General features: G+C 37.0%; 1 protein-coding gene across 1 annotated transcript in view; it reads left to right on the top strand.

Moving 5' to 3' along the window:
* Positions 1-17,345, top strand: part of DOCK8 (dedicator of cytokinesis 8) — a 1,731,107-nt gene that overhangs the window by 1,637,128 nt on the left and 76,634 nt on the right. Inside the window, exon 47 of the mRNA XM_044064485.1 lies at positions 2,562-2,668. Coding sequence (XP_043920420.1) covers positions 2,562-2,668 — 107 coding nt within the window. The remainder of the gene's footprint in view (positions 1-2,561; positions 2,669-17,345) is intronic.

Below are 17,345 nucleotides of genomic sequence, written 5' to 3'. Positions count from 1 at the left end.
CAATAAAGTCTGTTAGCCTCAAAAGAAGAGTAGGTAAAATCTGCAAAATGTATTACTATAAAGAAGACAAGTAGATTGCAGGGGCAACAAATGTACTTAGAAGACTTAGTTTTGTTTCCAAAACTTGAACTGTTTTTTGAGTTTTGGAGCAGAAACATAGTGTAGGTGGATGTATTTTTAACAGAGGTCTGAAGGTGAAAAAAAAAAAAAGATGGGGTACTAATCACTAATGGCGGGGGGATAGGGATAGAGGAGATGTGACTGGGATTGTTGAAAGTTATAAGACGCTGGAGAGAGCGTGTTGCAGATTTAAAGACAGACTTTCTAGGTTATTTAAGCCCTTATTCATTAAGATAGCAGTGATGTCATTATTGTTTGAGTCAAACAAGTTAATGCTGAGGTCACTGAAATGATAATGGTGTTCTAGAGGTCAGGGTTTTGGAAGATTATTATACCAATGATTCTTTTGAACTTCTCATAAGGAAGTTATAAGAGCTGTCCAATTAAATATTTATTTATTAGTATCTGTTTTGGTTCCTTATCATTCGTGGATGTGATTTAGGCTTTGTTGATGCTGGCTTTTTCAAGAAGAGAATGCCTCTTTCTTCTGTGGTTCCATGTCTGGAATTAAACCAATAATTGTATCTAGGGAAATTGCAAACTATTTTTGGAGTATCATCCTTCAGCCAGAAATGTGTAATATCAATAACATCAGGTAAATGTAATATCAATAATGTCAGGTAAGTGTAATACCAATAATGTCAGGTAAGTGTTCATTAAGAAGATCTGCTTGATGTTCTGGTTTATTTAACATGCTCCCTGTGTTATTTTGACCTATTTATGAATTGAAGAGTTATGTGAGAGTGGACGTGTTGGATGCTGGGGTGATGAGTGAATGGGGCGAGGATTATGTCAAGTTGCTGCTAACTAGGATAATACAAATTAGGTGTGTAAGCCTGACAGAAAATCTAAGGAGTTTTATCTGTTTAGGAGGAGTAGACTGGTTTTGACCATCTGTATGGTAACTGTTAATGGACGTTGGAGTTGAGAGGCAAGGTTTAAGCCAATGTGAGCAGTATAATACTGTAGCACCATCCCCAATGAACAACAACCACCACTCTGTGTGCTAGTGCAAGGAGATCACATGATGACCTTAGGTTAATTAATTACAAAGGGATGGAAACTTAACTGGCAGATAAAGCTATCCACAGTTGCTTTGCAATGAAATGGACTCACAACAAGTGATATAAGTCTGATGAAAGTAGAGATCTTCAAAGATGGACTAAAGTGCTTAGTTAGGGCTGCTTAGTATAGATAGCCTGAAGTTTTAATGCAAACATTTTTAGGAAGTCTGCGGCATGAGGATTATAATTAGGGTAGTCAATGCACATATCTCTGTCTATGGCAGTTTTTAATTAGTAATAATTTACTTTTGTGTATTGTGTAGATGTACTTATTCATAGCCATGTGTGCTATTGTTAATATTGTACTGGACTGGTGTCTAATTTTGCTACAGGAGAATGAGACAGAATTCCGTACTTGAACTGTGATCTACCATAATTATGCACTTTTCTATAGCACTTTCGCTGGGTCTTCTATATTTAATTTTTTATTTATTTTCTTTATCCCTTACATCCCATGGGATTTGGCAATGGCTCCCTTTCCTGCACCGCACATGGTGATTTGTTTCATCACTTGGCTGAAAGCCAGGCATCTCCAGACCAGCTGAGAGCACTACAGCCTACTCCTTCCCTGTCTGAAATGCCTAGCAGCTCAATCTATTTAATGCTGCAGAGGCCCTCCTAACCACCCCCCATAGGTGAGATGCATACTTGTAGTAACTGCCAAGCAGGGAGAGACGTGCACGCTACTGCACATCTTCCTTTGATTAAGCAATGCTTTACCTATGAAGAGTGAGCATGCGTGGCTACTTCTGCAAGTAATGGTACTCCAGTATAGGCCATTAATGCAGTGAATGAAACCACCTACCTTCCCAGCCCCAGATTGGGTCTGCCAGTACCAGATGGTCATTGTCCCAGCCCAGCCACTCCATCACCTGTGCTATTGATTGAACATGGTCATCTGGCACATAGTTGAAGATTCATCTGTCTAATACCATGGTGTCTGGCTTCTACATTTCATATTATATGCCTTTAAAGAGCTCTGGTCTTACTTTTGTTAAGCATCACGATATAAAATAAATGAATAAGTGAAGCAGGCCATGAAAACAGACAATGGATATGGGTATGCGGTGTGATGGATTATCCTGTATCCAGATTGTTAAACTTGTATATCGCTGGTTAGAAAACAACGGTACTTGAGTTGGGCCACATGACTTCATTTTCACAAAGATATTTGATATCAAAGTAACTGTACTGTAAAGTTGTATGCCTAGCACATATTCTTTTACTGTGGCAATAATCAATAAAATTTCACAGAACAAGAACATATTTGTATGCAATGTGCTTGGATTGCTCAGATGTCACAGCAGCAAATAAGTGGAACAATCTGTAAAAAAGTTATTTTCCTTTATAATTTTAGTTTTATGCTTTTCTAATCAGGGACCATTAGAGGTAGCTCAAGTCTTCCTTGCTGAAATTCCAGAAGACCCCAAACTTTTCCGACATCATAACAAACTACGACTATGTTTTAAAGAATTTATTATGAGGTAAGTGAGGTTGTGTTCATGTTCTGTTTCCATAACCTTTTTTATTATAGAAAATAACAGACAAAGCAGACATATCATAAATACACACAGTTCTTTGACAAGTTTTTTTTTTTTTTGTATTTCTAATTTATTTCCATGTTGTCTTATTCAAAGCATGCTTCTCCACCTGCTATAGCAAACTTTTTTTTCATCATTAATTTCCTCTGTTTCTTTCTCTGTTACATTGTATCACAAAATGTTCTTTGATACCTCAGGTTGTTATGCTTAAGACACTGCAAACCAGCAGCAGTCTGAGTTCAGTAGTAAAGGAAACAGTGTCTGTAAACATTTCATTAGACAGCTGGGCTTCTGTTTTGTCTAAAAGGACAGGTCATTGCACGTGTTCATTTGTTAATGGTATTTAAAATATTTTGTTTTATTTTGTTGACTGTCAGTCCCACTAGGCATACTGAAATATAAGAATCAATGCAAATGTTTTGGAAAAGGATGTAGTCAAGTTAATTTAAAATGTTTCTATATTTGGTTAGCAAGAGCTACAAGTAATCATTGAATCTGGTATTTCTAAATTTTGCTGAGGAGGGTGGAATGATGGCAAGAATTAAAACAAATGTTAGAAGGAAAGAATCAGAATGTGAGTGCTAAAGGTGAATTACCTGACAAGAGGAAAGTACTGAATGGCATTCCCCAAGGATTTGTGCTAGAGCTTGTATTATTCAACCTATATATTTCTGATATTGACATGGAGAAAAAAGCATAAAGTGTGCTTTTAACAGATGATTCAAAGGCATGGGAGCACTTAGAGGTGGAAAGAGGGACCAGAGGGAGGAATAAAGAAGCTAAAAATGTGGATTAATTGGTAATTAATAGGTAGTAGGTAATCATTAATCATAAAAAGTATAGACTAATGCATTTTGATACAGGCTCATTGATTAAGGATTTACAACTGGATTTAGGTATTTGAGATGCACCAAAATTTAGAAGTGATATTCATTTGGCATTGCTTACCAGAATGGGGTGGAGAGCATTAAGGCAAGATCAGTCTGGAACATGGTCACAGTTTTGAATAACTGGTCGTACATTATTGTACAAGCTAAGTAGCCTTCCAGGAGCAGCAGTCTTCCTCTTCTGAATATGTGCCAGAGTTTGTTTAAGAAGGCATACCAAAAAGTAGAATAGGTTTCGCACTATGCTTCCTTGATGATACCATACTCATGAAAACACAGAAATGGTCATCCCTAATTGCTTGAAACTACTTATCCAAGCACTTATGTGAAGTAAACACGTTTCCATGTGAGCAAGTTTTGTGCAATGACAGCATATGAAAGTTAAAGAAGGGAAACATCACCAACCCACCCCCACCCCCACACACACACACACACACACACACACACACACGCACACACACACACACACACACACACACACACACACACACACACACACTAGGATATCCCAGAAAATATATCAAGACCAAACTAGTAGTCTGACTCTAGTCTTTCATCAATAACACTTGTAATTCCTTCTTTCATTCATCACTGTGTAATAAAAAAAAATGCTCTTGATGAGTGGAGTTGGAGCAAATTTTTGAAAATTGCATAGACTGCAAGAAGATCAACTCTATCAATGTTTAAAGAAATAAACACAGTTTTTTCACTGAAAGGTATGATAGTAAAACTAAAATTCAAATACTTTGGCTTCATAATATGAAGTTAGACTTCACTAGAAAAAATATTAACATTATTTATTTATTTATTAATTGTTAAATTTATTAATGTTAATGAAAGTTCAAAAGCAAAGATAGAATGGGATAGCAGGCATTAAAATGGATAAATAGTATTATTTAATTCATAAATATGAATTTGAAATGTCTTATAGAAGCAGTTAGTGACAGGTTTGCTGTGCTAAAGTCATTGAGATCACAAAAAGTCTGACTCAGCTAAACAACAAGTTCAAATAGCACTGATACAACATGTAATTAAAACTGTCACGGCTATGTCACAAGCAGCAACTTCTAACCCTGTGATCATAAACTACTGAGTTATCATCTGCCCACACACACCACGATGAAACAGGAATGCTGATAGAGACTTCCTGAACTAATGAAAAAAGAATGAGAGAAATAGCCCTCACAGTCACAATGGCATGAACTGTTTTGAATATTAACACCTCATGCTGCTGGCTTTTGTACTACTTGTGGGTAGAAACTGGTAAGGAAGAAATGCTGGAATAACGTTTGAAAAATAATATGCAATTAGTAATGGCAGAGAATTTTTTTTTAGTGTGACAGTCCTTAAACATGTAGTGAATAGGATTATACTGTGGAAGTGATGCATCTTAATAAACAGAAGCTTTACTGTATGAACTGAGATTTGGAGGTCTCAGAGAAAAAAATATCCAAACAGGTTGCATCTAGGCACTATGGTACCTTTTGATAAACAGCTCTGTGTAGTAAATCTGAAGTAACTAAACCCCCAGTAACTACAACAGTGAAATCAAATGCCCATGACGGACAAAAACTCAAACTATAGGCATTTTAAGAGACAATCATGCCCCCCTGCACCCCCCAACATGTATACACCAATTCCATGTTCATGCAAATACAAAGAAGGGAGAACTCTCACAATACAAAGTAATGATTACTGACGTACATATAGAAATCACCCTGGCAGCGATTTCCAATGTAGAACAGTCATCAACATTTGGATCCTCAGTGCCTTGTGACCTGGGCGCCTGAGATGCAGGGATAGGAACTCGATGGAGCCTGCAATAAACTATAGAGGCTGAAGAAGTACTTAAGAAGGGAGAGCAACACTTGTTTTATGAATTGATACTACAGAGTGAGGTGAAAGGATGATTAACCTTTAGGAATTAAAAAAGTACTTAGTAATTTAATTTGTCATTGATGGCATTTTTTTCTGTGTCGGTCTCAAAGCACTAATTTGATAAAGTTTATAGTAAGGGTAATGCAATGAAAAAGAAAGAAGTGCAGTGCAAAATGTCCAGGAGGCAGCTAAAGTAAGGAACAAAGGCAGCAAAATAGGATTAAAACAAGGATGTTAACCAATAGTGCTATAAAAACAGGTGGTTGCCAGATATGACTGAAAGTACCATTTACAGTCTTTAAGCCTTGAAGAAAATATGAACATTTATGATATGATAAGTATTATAGGGCACTTTGTCAAGGTCTGACTTGTCAAATCTCTGCTTTATGTCAGCTCTACCAAAAACCACAATGAGGATGGGTTTCCAGACAGCCCCTTTAACTTGCCACTAGTATTTCACAGAAGGCTTCTCTGGTATGTTAGTGAGATATAAAGGTTATAAAGGTAGGAGTGGTCTTGCTTCATAGTAAATCATTTATTGTCATGTAAAAATATGTACAACAAGAAACTAGCAAGAGAAGAGATGACTAAATGCTCAGTTCTGTAAAATTTGTACTGGAAGAATAGACAGCAATGAATAATTTACAACTACACCCGAAATGAAAGCACAGGGCTCTTGCAAAACATGTTTTCACAATACCCAGCATACCCAGAAGTCTTTCAAAATTTGATTATGTTAGTAAGGGTGGTACAGGGAGAAGACAAATGCTTGTGGGTGTGATGGGCTTAGACCCTGGAAGACTGCAGCTTTTCGAATTTTCTATTAAACTTCTTGTGTCTGCATCCAGAAGGAACTCGCAAGCCATTCACTTTTATGACAAAGAACTTTTTTTCATTATAAATTACTGCACTCAAGCTAGTCTCCATCAGATGAACCTTGCAAGCATTAACAGAGATTAGTTGCTCTCTAAGCTTGTCCCCACATAAACTCCCAAAATTATCACTTCACAATATTTGAGATTAGGATAGCTTCCATTTTAGAGAGAGTAGAACCCTAGAGTGATTAGAACCACAAGAAGTGTTTTGTGAAAATGAACAGGATTGGGGATGAGCAGTTTGAAATATGCAATGTGCATAATACATAAACATTTGTCCTATGCTATAATATGCACCACTGTTGTTTCTAAATGTTCTATGGCAGCAAATGTCCCATGCCACAGAACTGCATATGTGGAAATAAAGGTGTTTATATTAATATCCCTATTGAAAGATGTTGTTTTGCAACAGCAAATGTACTGCACACATTACAAAGTTAACACACAGCAACAGGCAACCAAGGCAAATAGCACAGAGTCACAGAGAATACTATCTATAAATATGATAGCATCATCTGTTATACTAGTTATCCTTAAATCTACAAGTCCCTTCATTAAACTGGATATGGCCTGCACTTCCACTTCCACTCATCTTCTGTTATAGCCCTCACCACAGGTCTCCATTTCTTCACAGCTGCCCTGTGTTTCTCTCCCCTAACGAAGCAGACATCCTCTAATTTTCTATCTGTTTATGCAGCAGCCTCACCCACATACCTTCTTCAAGCACTATGTCGGTGGCCTATCCCCTGCATAATATTGCCCTTACCTCCGTCATAGCTCTTGCCACCCATTTGTAGTGTTGTAAAGTAATTCACTCCTTTATGTTTTTGTTTTTTAAAAAAATCTTTATTATATTAAATTATCACTTATTACATAGGCTGAAGCATTTCTTCCCAGGCCTCCCCCAAAAATTAGCTTCATTCCAAATCGGACTTTCCCGGTTAACAAATGTTAAATAAATAAAGGCTGTGATGCCCCCAGCCCCCTCTCTGGACCAGTAATCAGTGAACCTGAACCCTCACCACTGACACTGGTCAAAAATTGATACACACAGTATTTCCAGATGCAACTCTCTGCATCAAGCACAATTTCCCTTAAGAGCACACAGGGAACAGACTCAGTCCGGGATCTGGGTTTCTCTTTCTGTGTCCCTCCGGGTCCCCAATAAGACTCCCCACTGGCACAGCTCTAGCGTTGAGTCCTCAGCCAAGGGTCCAAGCCAAGTCCTCCAGCACCCTGTCTGTGAAACCATTTCTTCACATCCCTGCTCCAAGCAGCTAAGACACACACACACACACACACACACACACACACACACACCTGGGAAAGGTTGGCTCAGGTTTACTAGCTATGTCTCTGTGCCCAGACTATAAGGTAGTTACTACCACCAGATCCTCCAAAGCCAGCTAATCTAAGGCTTTTACCAAGGGTACACAATTATACTGAGTGAAATTAATATTAAGATAAATGGTAGTACTTGACTAGTGCAATAAGGCTTTCAGGGGTGGCCACAGAGTCACCAAACAGATATAAGTACACTCAAAGGTTAAAATATTTTCTAAAGGACCAGCCACAATGAGGAATTTAAATATATTTAGTAATAAATAATAAAAGAACATGAAAATACTAAATATCTATTTACCATAAACACCTAAGAGTTTTAGTCATAAGAACTATTAAAATAACACAGATGAATAGACTCACACAGATACAGAAAAGCAGTACTTAACTAATTTCGCTATATTTTCATGACTGATCTAAAGAATTACTATTCGCTGGTTCACTTACTAGAGCAAGACACAAAGAGCTGAGTGATCTTCCTTCTTTGACTGCACTGAGACTTCAGTCTCACCTAGTATTAAAACAACATTTTTAGCGATGGATTACAGAATAACATCACATACATCTGGTCATCTGATTTCTGGTTCCCATGCTACTCCCTTGGCTAGAAGCTGCCAGGACATATGTGTCAATAATACACACACATAGAGCTTGCTAAGAGCTGTTGCAGTGTCTATAAGTCATAAAACAATTTCAAACCTTCACCCTTCCAAAGTAGCAATTAGTTCACCCCAAAGACAATACAGAAAACTATCTAGCACACATATTTTGTCTCTTGCTGCATTGAGAACTCTAAGATACAATCTTTATGGCCTAAGCCAGGTAACTTAATTTCAAACTGTCTTCAAAGTTAGCTGGACTGAGATTAACCCCTTCTCTTCCAGTATCCTTTGTTACAATGTATACATTTCAACAGTTACAGTAATACATGTATATTTTTCCTCTGTCCAGCAGGACACACTGTTGGTACATTTTTAACACAAGCAGCTTTACAAATACATTTTCAACAGGCACCTGTGCAAACCAGTTTGATATAAAAGTGACATATAATTCTTTATAGAATTCTAGCTAGCTGTGCTGGCATATGTTACACATCCACTGCCCTACTTCTCCTGGCATAGTTGACAATACCTCATATCATCACATAGGCAATCATATATTTATATAAATGAAAATAAACCATATTGACATATTTTAAGTTGCAAACATTATACATCACTTATAATCTATCCAGTCATTGTCAGACAAACATTACATAGCTCATTCAAATCCTTCCTTCTTTTACACCTCATTCCTCCTCCAAAAAATATTCTACATGTATTGTTTCCACAAGTCTTATTTTTTTTCTATGTAATTTGCTCCTACCTTTTTCTAAAGATCGCATTTTCAGTTGTTTTATCTCTGTTACTATATTTACTACTTCTAGTACAGTAGTTTTAGACTTTGATTTCCATTTTCTAGTAATTGCTTTTTTGGCAGCCACCATAATTAGACTCAGGAAGGCCTTACCATGTCTAGGCAATTCCAATTCTGTATCATAGCTCAAAAATAATTTCCTTAGTTATACCAATTTGCTCACCCAGTATTTCTGACAGAGTAGTTTGCAGGAAATGTTTTAAAATCTGCCAACTCATTACATTTCCAAAAATATGTTCCAATTACCTCTTTCTTTCCTGTCATACCTTTAACATTTGCTGTCTACCTGAGGAAAAATTATTTGGAGTCTACTTAAGGTATACAAGTACCTATGTAAACACTTTCAAGCAAAGATCCTAAATGTTCTAGACTTTGTTGCATATTTGAGAGTCATACATATATCCCCAATTGTTTTTTTTTTTTTTTTGTGAATTACTTATCCAATCTCTATTACCAATAGTTTCTAACCTTCTCTGATTGTCTTATTATTGTCATGTAATGTTTTATATGCTATATGGAGCAAGACTTAAAAGTTACCATCATCACTGCCTATATCTTAACAGTTTGCTCAAATAAGACTCTTCTCTGACGCATGTGAATACCACATGTATAGCTCTCAGCCATCACTGATTTTGACTCATTATTTTGGTTTGATCTTAATAAAAGCTGTGGTTTTCTGGCAAATCATTGAAGACAGCAGTCACTACATAATGACAGACATTTGAATTTTAGATGCTATGTCCTTCAGAAAATACATGTTAATGTACAACATGCAATTCTATCAACTTTCTAAGTATATAAGAGCAATATTTAAAATCTCTCCCTGATTTTAGGCCTTTGACCCCTTCATCTTTTGCCTTTGTTCCATCCTTGAGCTAGGAGGTTGAGTTGTATTGCCACATGAAGAAAATTTCCATTTTAGCAATTGCATTTCCAGCAAGCAAAGAATCCTTCTGATCTATTACCTGTAACTTCATTGAAGTGTTTGAATGGCTCCCCATTGTAATTCCAAAACTTGTAAGTATGAGCCCTGGAATTACAAAAAAAAAAAATCCAAAAATACACAAGAGAACAATGAATGTTGAACATCACTGATCTGCTTTAAAGCCCCCCACTCCCTGAACTTATATCTAGCAAATCTGAGGTTACCATGCCTCAAAGAAAAGGTAATATTTTGAGAAAAAGCAATGTTGGACTTCGTATATGTGAGTTTGCATTTTTGGTCATTCAGCCTCACTATTCTCGGGATTGCCCTGGTGAGTCTTAGAAAATCAAACTGTTATTGTTAAAACAAGGTATTGTCATTCATTTGGTTTCTTTCCCTTTTCCTAGCCGGTGTCATCCATTCCATTTCCTCCACATTCCTCTACCACTTGTTTTCCCACTTCTTTTTGACCTCCAGGCAAAATGCCCCTTTTTTCCAGCATTTACCACTACCCTTCCTACCTTATCCTACTCATCTCCTCCACATTTCAGCTAATAACAGCCTTCTAACTCTATCCTATCTGTACCTCCATCATTGCTTGTCACAGTGGCGGATAGATCTAAAAGTACTAGCATCCCAACTCGTAACAATCCATCACCGATGACATGTTAAAATGCGTTTACCTCATCCAGTATCATATGCTCAACCTTTCCAATCTGTTTATTTCTGCGGGGCTCCCCTATATTATTTCCCCTAACCCAGAAACTGAGGTATCTCACAAATCAGCCTCCTTAGCCAGGATCATGCTTCCTCACCCTTTCTTTTACCAGCTTCCTATATTTTGCATGCACTCCAACTCTATAAACAATCCTCCTTCAAGTCCTTGTACTCCCAGACCCACACAACATCTCTCACACCAGTGCCTCATTTCCTGCCACATTTCTCTCCAACTACACTCGCAATGTCTCCTCTTGTACACCTTTTGTTGCACCATAGGCAAATCTTTTTTCTTTAGTTTATCAGAACCAGAAATGATCTGATGCCCAGCATTCATATCTCACCTCACAGTTACAGACAAAACATTTTCTTCCCTTTTTAAGTTGGCAGTTTCTACTGCCATTCGCCCCTCCGCCATGTAGTTTCTACCTTCCCAATCCCACTCTTCTCTAACTCCCGCAGAATGCATGGCATCAATCACATGACTCCCACCACATCCACCAGACCAGTGATTACTGCCCGCACTACTCCCCTCTTTTCAGCTGCTACATCCATCTCATTATGTTTGCCTCTGTTTCTGTTCGTTCATAAATGCCCTGCAGATTTCATTCCAAACCTCCTCTAGCTTACTTAACACCATAATTCCCAAGTACTGCATGCAATCCCCCCCAATTATACCTTCTGCTCTTTTGCTGCTACTCTGTTCTTACTTTCCCTACCAGCATCATAACTGACTTCCCTTTAGTCATGAACACAACTTTAACCACCACAAAGCCTCTTATGAGACCATAAGCTGACCATCAGCTCATCAGGATTTACCTAGATGGCCGTCATGATACCCAGTTATACCATTACTTTATATCTTTCTCTCTGGCTCTTATGCCATCAAATTCCATTTCTCTTCATTTATGATAGTATCCTCCCCTCCTCTAACACCAGTTTAGTCATTTCCCTTACTTTACCATATCAGTCTTTTCCTGCCCCTCTATGACCCTTCTTCTCATCCTATACTAGATTACAATCTCCGCTAATCACAGCCACATTCCTTCCATGCCCATATTCTACCTAATTCAGTACCTCAAAGTACTCTTTAATAAGGTCTTGTCTGTTTTCATTAGGCTCGTGCACTGATGCAGTCACTACCTTCCACATCTCTGCAACTAACCAAACTAAAACCCATCTTCCATCTGTAAACCCCTTAACCTCTTCTTCTTGTCAGCCTGAGTTCCTTTGTTTTAAAACATTTTTTTTTTATTTCTGCCTTATATTAAAGAGCCTAGTGCAGTCCCTTTATCCTCTACTCTTTCCCTTTCTGTAAGTCTCTTGTAGACTGTACTTCAGTCCCATATCCTTCAATAAATGCAACACCCTGTTACCATGCATGACGTCTTTCAGATTGAAACTTGGGACAGTTAATATCAAGAATGGAATGTTTCTGGATATATCTTCATTACATTATTTTATAGATTCCACATGCTTATCCTATATGTTAGCTCTAGATAGTAAACACAATAAATATAATAATTTTTATTAATTGCATTTTGTAGGAACGAGAGGGACACATATCTAGAGCACTTACAATCACAGACCTTGTGATACTAGCTTTGATAATGCCCTTTTAGGTTTATATATTTTTATGCTCTTGTCTTGCACACGGATAATGGCGAGTAATATATAATTTTCTCATTATAACATGGATTTTTTGGTCAGTTTAACTATATGTGTCTGATGCCACTATGCAGATTTCAGGAAATATGGTTTAGTTAGGGAAGTTATAACTAGGGTCGCACATAAATATAGTATTCAGTTGTCTACAGGTTTATATGATTCAACAATGATACATACCCTCTAACCACATAAGAGCGCTTTATAATGAAAAAATACACATAGCTCATGATATATAATATATAAATAGCAGCTGTTTTTCTTTTGCTTTTTTGGCATTTAATATTAATACTATAAATGAAAAGAATTCATACTGCTATGAGCAGAGTTGTTATATATGTATGTTCCTTTCGCTTAATTAACTACTTATACATACATACATACTTCTTTTATATATTTACTACACACTCTTAGAGTTGTTACCTACATGTTTTATGAGTTTCTTAAATAATATATGTTTTTACATAGTATCATATTAATATGAATTGTTTTAAGTTGCATGGTAAATATATGTTTATTTAGAGTGAGCCTTTATAGATACATATATGATATGTCTTTTTATTTAGAAATGTTGAAGCGTTTTGTGTTCATTTGCTTGCTAGTCTAACTTTAGTAACAGCTACTATTTTAAGCACTGTCTTTTTTGTGTTAGAGCAGCAATTGAAATGTTAATTAAAATGATAATTGATTAATCATTTAATGAGGATAGTAATTAAATTAATGAGCAGCACTATATAAGCTCTGCTATAGACACAAGTAAATAGATCTGAAGAAGCGTACTGTTTTCATCTCTCCTGTTCTGTAACAAATAAAGAAGTTTTTACGTTTGACTGCATAATCGTGGTGGTCCTCATCTTTGTGTTCCTGACCTTAATATCAAGAATATTATGCCTGCCATGCTTTCCACTATATTTATATTACTATGAATCTGTGTCAGTTTCATCTGTATAGTTCTAACAATAAATAATAAGGCAACAGTACCCAAATAACACAGAAATGTCATAGCTTTAACTTTAGCCACACACAGCAAACAGAAGTAGGATATCCACCACCCCAAAGAAATCTCCAAGAAGTGCCTTATGTCTGGTTTCTCAAGATCTGTAGCATTTGTAACCCTACATCAAAGAACTATGCAAACAACATATAAGGAGGAGACAGAGTTAGTACACCTAAGAATACTTTGCAATAGGCTTCCATTACCATTATATCTGTTATTCACTAGGTCATTTAAATATGGACAGATTCCTCAATATTGTAAAAATGCACTTGTTAAACCTGTCTTCATGGGAGAGGGGAGTAGGACAAACCCAGAGTCATACAGATCCATACGTTTACTTTCATGTTGTGGAAAAATAATAGTGAATGTTATTTTGGATAAATATTTTGAAAATAGACCTATAACTACCTGTAACATAATATAGTATAACAATATAATAACAGCTATAAATGAAAAATTGTGCTGTGAGGCTGTCTGCATAGGACATTCTACTTACACCCTGTATTCTTTTAGTGGGGAACCCCTGTGGTTGTTCCATTTGTTGGATATGCCTGGTTAAAGGGGCCATTGTACTGAATGATAGGTCTGATGAATGACAAATACAATGGAACAATGATTTCCTTGGACTTAGATGCTATATCTTTGTTTACAAGTTGTGCAACATTGAATGATTTCCTTACTAATGCAGACACATGATGGTCAAAGGCTAGATTACTGTCCATGTGTGTCCATAATTCCCTTACTACTGGGTCAACTCTAAGGGGTGTGTTGTCAATATGATAGTTACCAGGGATGGATGACTTCCCAAAGGATACTATTATGCATTTCTTGGCATTTAGTTTTAGTCCATGGCTCTAACACCAGTTGTTTGTTTTTATCAGCCCTTCCTAAAGAACATTCTAATCATATCAACCATTTGGTGAATGATAGTTACAGAATTATAGGTTTCATAAAAAGATTTATAAAGTCTAGGAAATCAGAAATGATGAAATCATTGTTTGCTTTCTTATTAGTTGCATTAAACCCAAACTTGAATATAGACTAACATTATGGAAATGTTATAAGAAAATTAGCGTCAGTAGTTTAGAAAGAGTATAGCACAAATATACCAAGGGCATCCATAGATATGAAAATTTAAGTTATTATGAAAGACCTAAATATCTGAACTTGTACAGTGTCTAATATAAACATTTAAGAGGAGACCTTATCCAGGTATATGGGGCATTTAGAGGCAGCTATCTCTGGAAATGTTTGGGGTTGTCAAAAAGAAGATTAGCAGAGAATCATCAGACAACCTACATAGAAGATTCTATAGGAATGAGAAGTGCACTAATTGGTTCTCTGAGAGAGCAGCTGATGCATGGAACAGACTACCAAACTACATTAAAGCAAGTACTAGTTTAGATATTTTTAAGAACAACCTGGACAATTATCATGGGAATAACTGTTTTAATATATTGGCAGATTAGAAGGGCATACTTTCCATTGTCTGCAATATGTATGTATATATGTATATATGCATATCATTCCTCACAGTCAAGCTCCATTCCATACACATTTAAATGTCAACATGGTACCATAGTGCAGAGTGATAAAGCTCTGAATGTGAACTACATGATTTAGGACTGATTAACAGCCTTGTCTCTGAAGATGCTAGCATTGGGGTATAGGAATGAGAGGTCAATGCTTGTTCACACCAGTCAGGGAGGTACATCACTACTGTACTGGTATGTACTGAACAAGAGATGTAATGCATGTAACTTATGGGCTGGGGAAATCTGAATGTCTCTGTTCTGTTAAGGTGCTTTTTCATCAGCCTTCATTACACATATCTGGCAACACACACACACACACACACACACACACACACACACACACACACACACACACACACACACACAAACAGACACACTCTCACTGTGGCAAAGTTATACCATACCCTCAGTTCAGTGAGCACACATATCAGCTGCTAGGGAATGGAGTAGGCTACATAGCAGAAAATAACGCCATCCCTGCTGCTTGCTCAGTGACTCTCCCACCCTCCATCCAGTGTCTATGGACTCTGAGAAGAAGCAGCAGACAGGTCAAGTAGAATTATGGGGTATATGATCACAGGGTTGGAAGGAATAAAAGAGCAAAAAAGTCTTTAATGATACTCCTGTCATTATTTTCATGTTAATCATAAATTGAAATCACACTCCCTTTATTCTCAGGTACAACAAGTAAATGAACACTGTGATAACACATATCACTATTCTACCTGTGCACCTCCCAAGTGAAGCTAAGATACCCAGTGGCCCTTGCACTTATAGCTTTTTGACAGCACTATAGTACACTGCAGCAGACTAGTACAAATATTAACATTTTCTAATTCACGGTAGTGCAAAGGATACCAGTGCAAGTTTCTAATATGGTGCTTTTATCCTATTTCTTTGGTTCCCCTACCAGTCCATACCTCAGTTGTCAAAAACTCCATACAGTAGAGAGTCAATTATCCAAATTAATTGGGACCTGGGGTAGTTCGGACAATCAAACTGTTCGGATAATCAAACGTATAATTGAACAGGATAAAAAAACTTCTAAAAATGTTTTTGATGAACATTAAACAAGAAAACTAAAACATGGTTTACTGTAAGTATAAAAAGATACAGTATATTATTGTTGTACAAGCTCAAAAAACACACAAGTGAATATGTATAATCTTTACATATTCAGACTTTATGATATTTCCTACCCAAAACCTTTGGAAGGCTGCTTTCGGATAATTGATGTTTCAGATAAGCAACATTCGGATAATTGACTATCTAATGTATGTTGGTCTATGTATGTACCATACTGGTCAACCTGTCATGTCACACCAATCCATCACATCAGCATTCTGCTGTAGCTCCTTGACACATCCAAGCTGTTATCATAAAAGTTCGGCAACAGCAGCCTGTACATTCTGATCTTGAGTTCATACAAACTCACAGTACAAGTACCCAAGCTTGTAATAATATGAGCAACAGAAAAATCATTTATTGCAGTGGGCAAGCCTCAGTGCACACTCCATGTGGAGAACTTTGCCCATCCACCCACATGCACACACACCTTACTTTGTTAATCTCAGTCTGAGATCATTGCACCTCAAAGAAAGAGCCGTCACTGATTAGCAGTGTAAATCTCATCTACCTCTTTCTTCACATTGCTATGAGATCTGATCATCCACTAGGCAGTAACAGACATGCACTCACATGCATATCAAGCCACAATGACTTAAGAAACATAAAAATCAAGCTGTTATGCTTTAGCTATTGCGATACAAGCTTGCTCGGTGCTCAGAGCAAATAACTTTAAGGCACTCAAGAACACTGGTCTCCCATTTATTCTGACCAAAGTACAACCTTATTCGTTCACAGTTTCAGAATATGTTGATAACTTGAGTAACCCCTGTTTTCATCCCTAAGCTTCATACACATTTAACTCATGGAGTCCACAACAGACTGTGTTACCAGATGCACCTAAACATATCCTGCCAGTAGTGCCTGCTACACCCCCTACAACCCCCCACCACACACACACATTCCACAAACACTCTTTGCATAGTTTTGTAGCAAATAAATTAACCAGTTTTGCTAGGAGGACTAGAAAACAAATATTTAACTCCCCATAACAGTAATTGCAGTATGACCTCTGCATACCAGTCCTTTTCACAGTGTGTATACAAGCACGAGTGGATTAGCAACATGGTCCCAGGCTTCAGGGGTTGCAGGCAACACATATACCTGGCTTTTCCTTTCACTCACAAGGTGAAAATAGAAAATGCATTGAGGAAATGAAAATAAATCTTTATTACTTTTGTGAATTTATTTCACATGACAATTCCTAGCATGTTTTCTTCACTGTTTTGCAGTATACCATCATACTTCTCAGCACCTTA

Source organism: Protopterus annectens, chromosome 2.part2 (genome assembly GCF_019279795.1).
Source record: "Protopterus annectens isolate FY-2018-M chromosome 2.part2, PAN1.0, whole genome shotgun sequence".
Classification (NCBI taxonomy): Eukaryota; Metazoa; Chordata; order Ceratodontiformes; family Protopteridae; genus Protopterus; species Protopterus annectens.
Note: the sequence above shows the minus strand (reverse complement) of the source record. Positions and strands in the feature narration are given on the sequence as shown.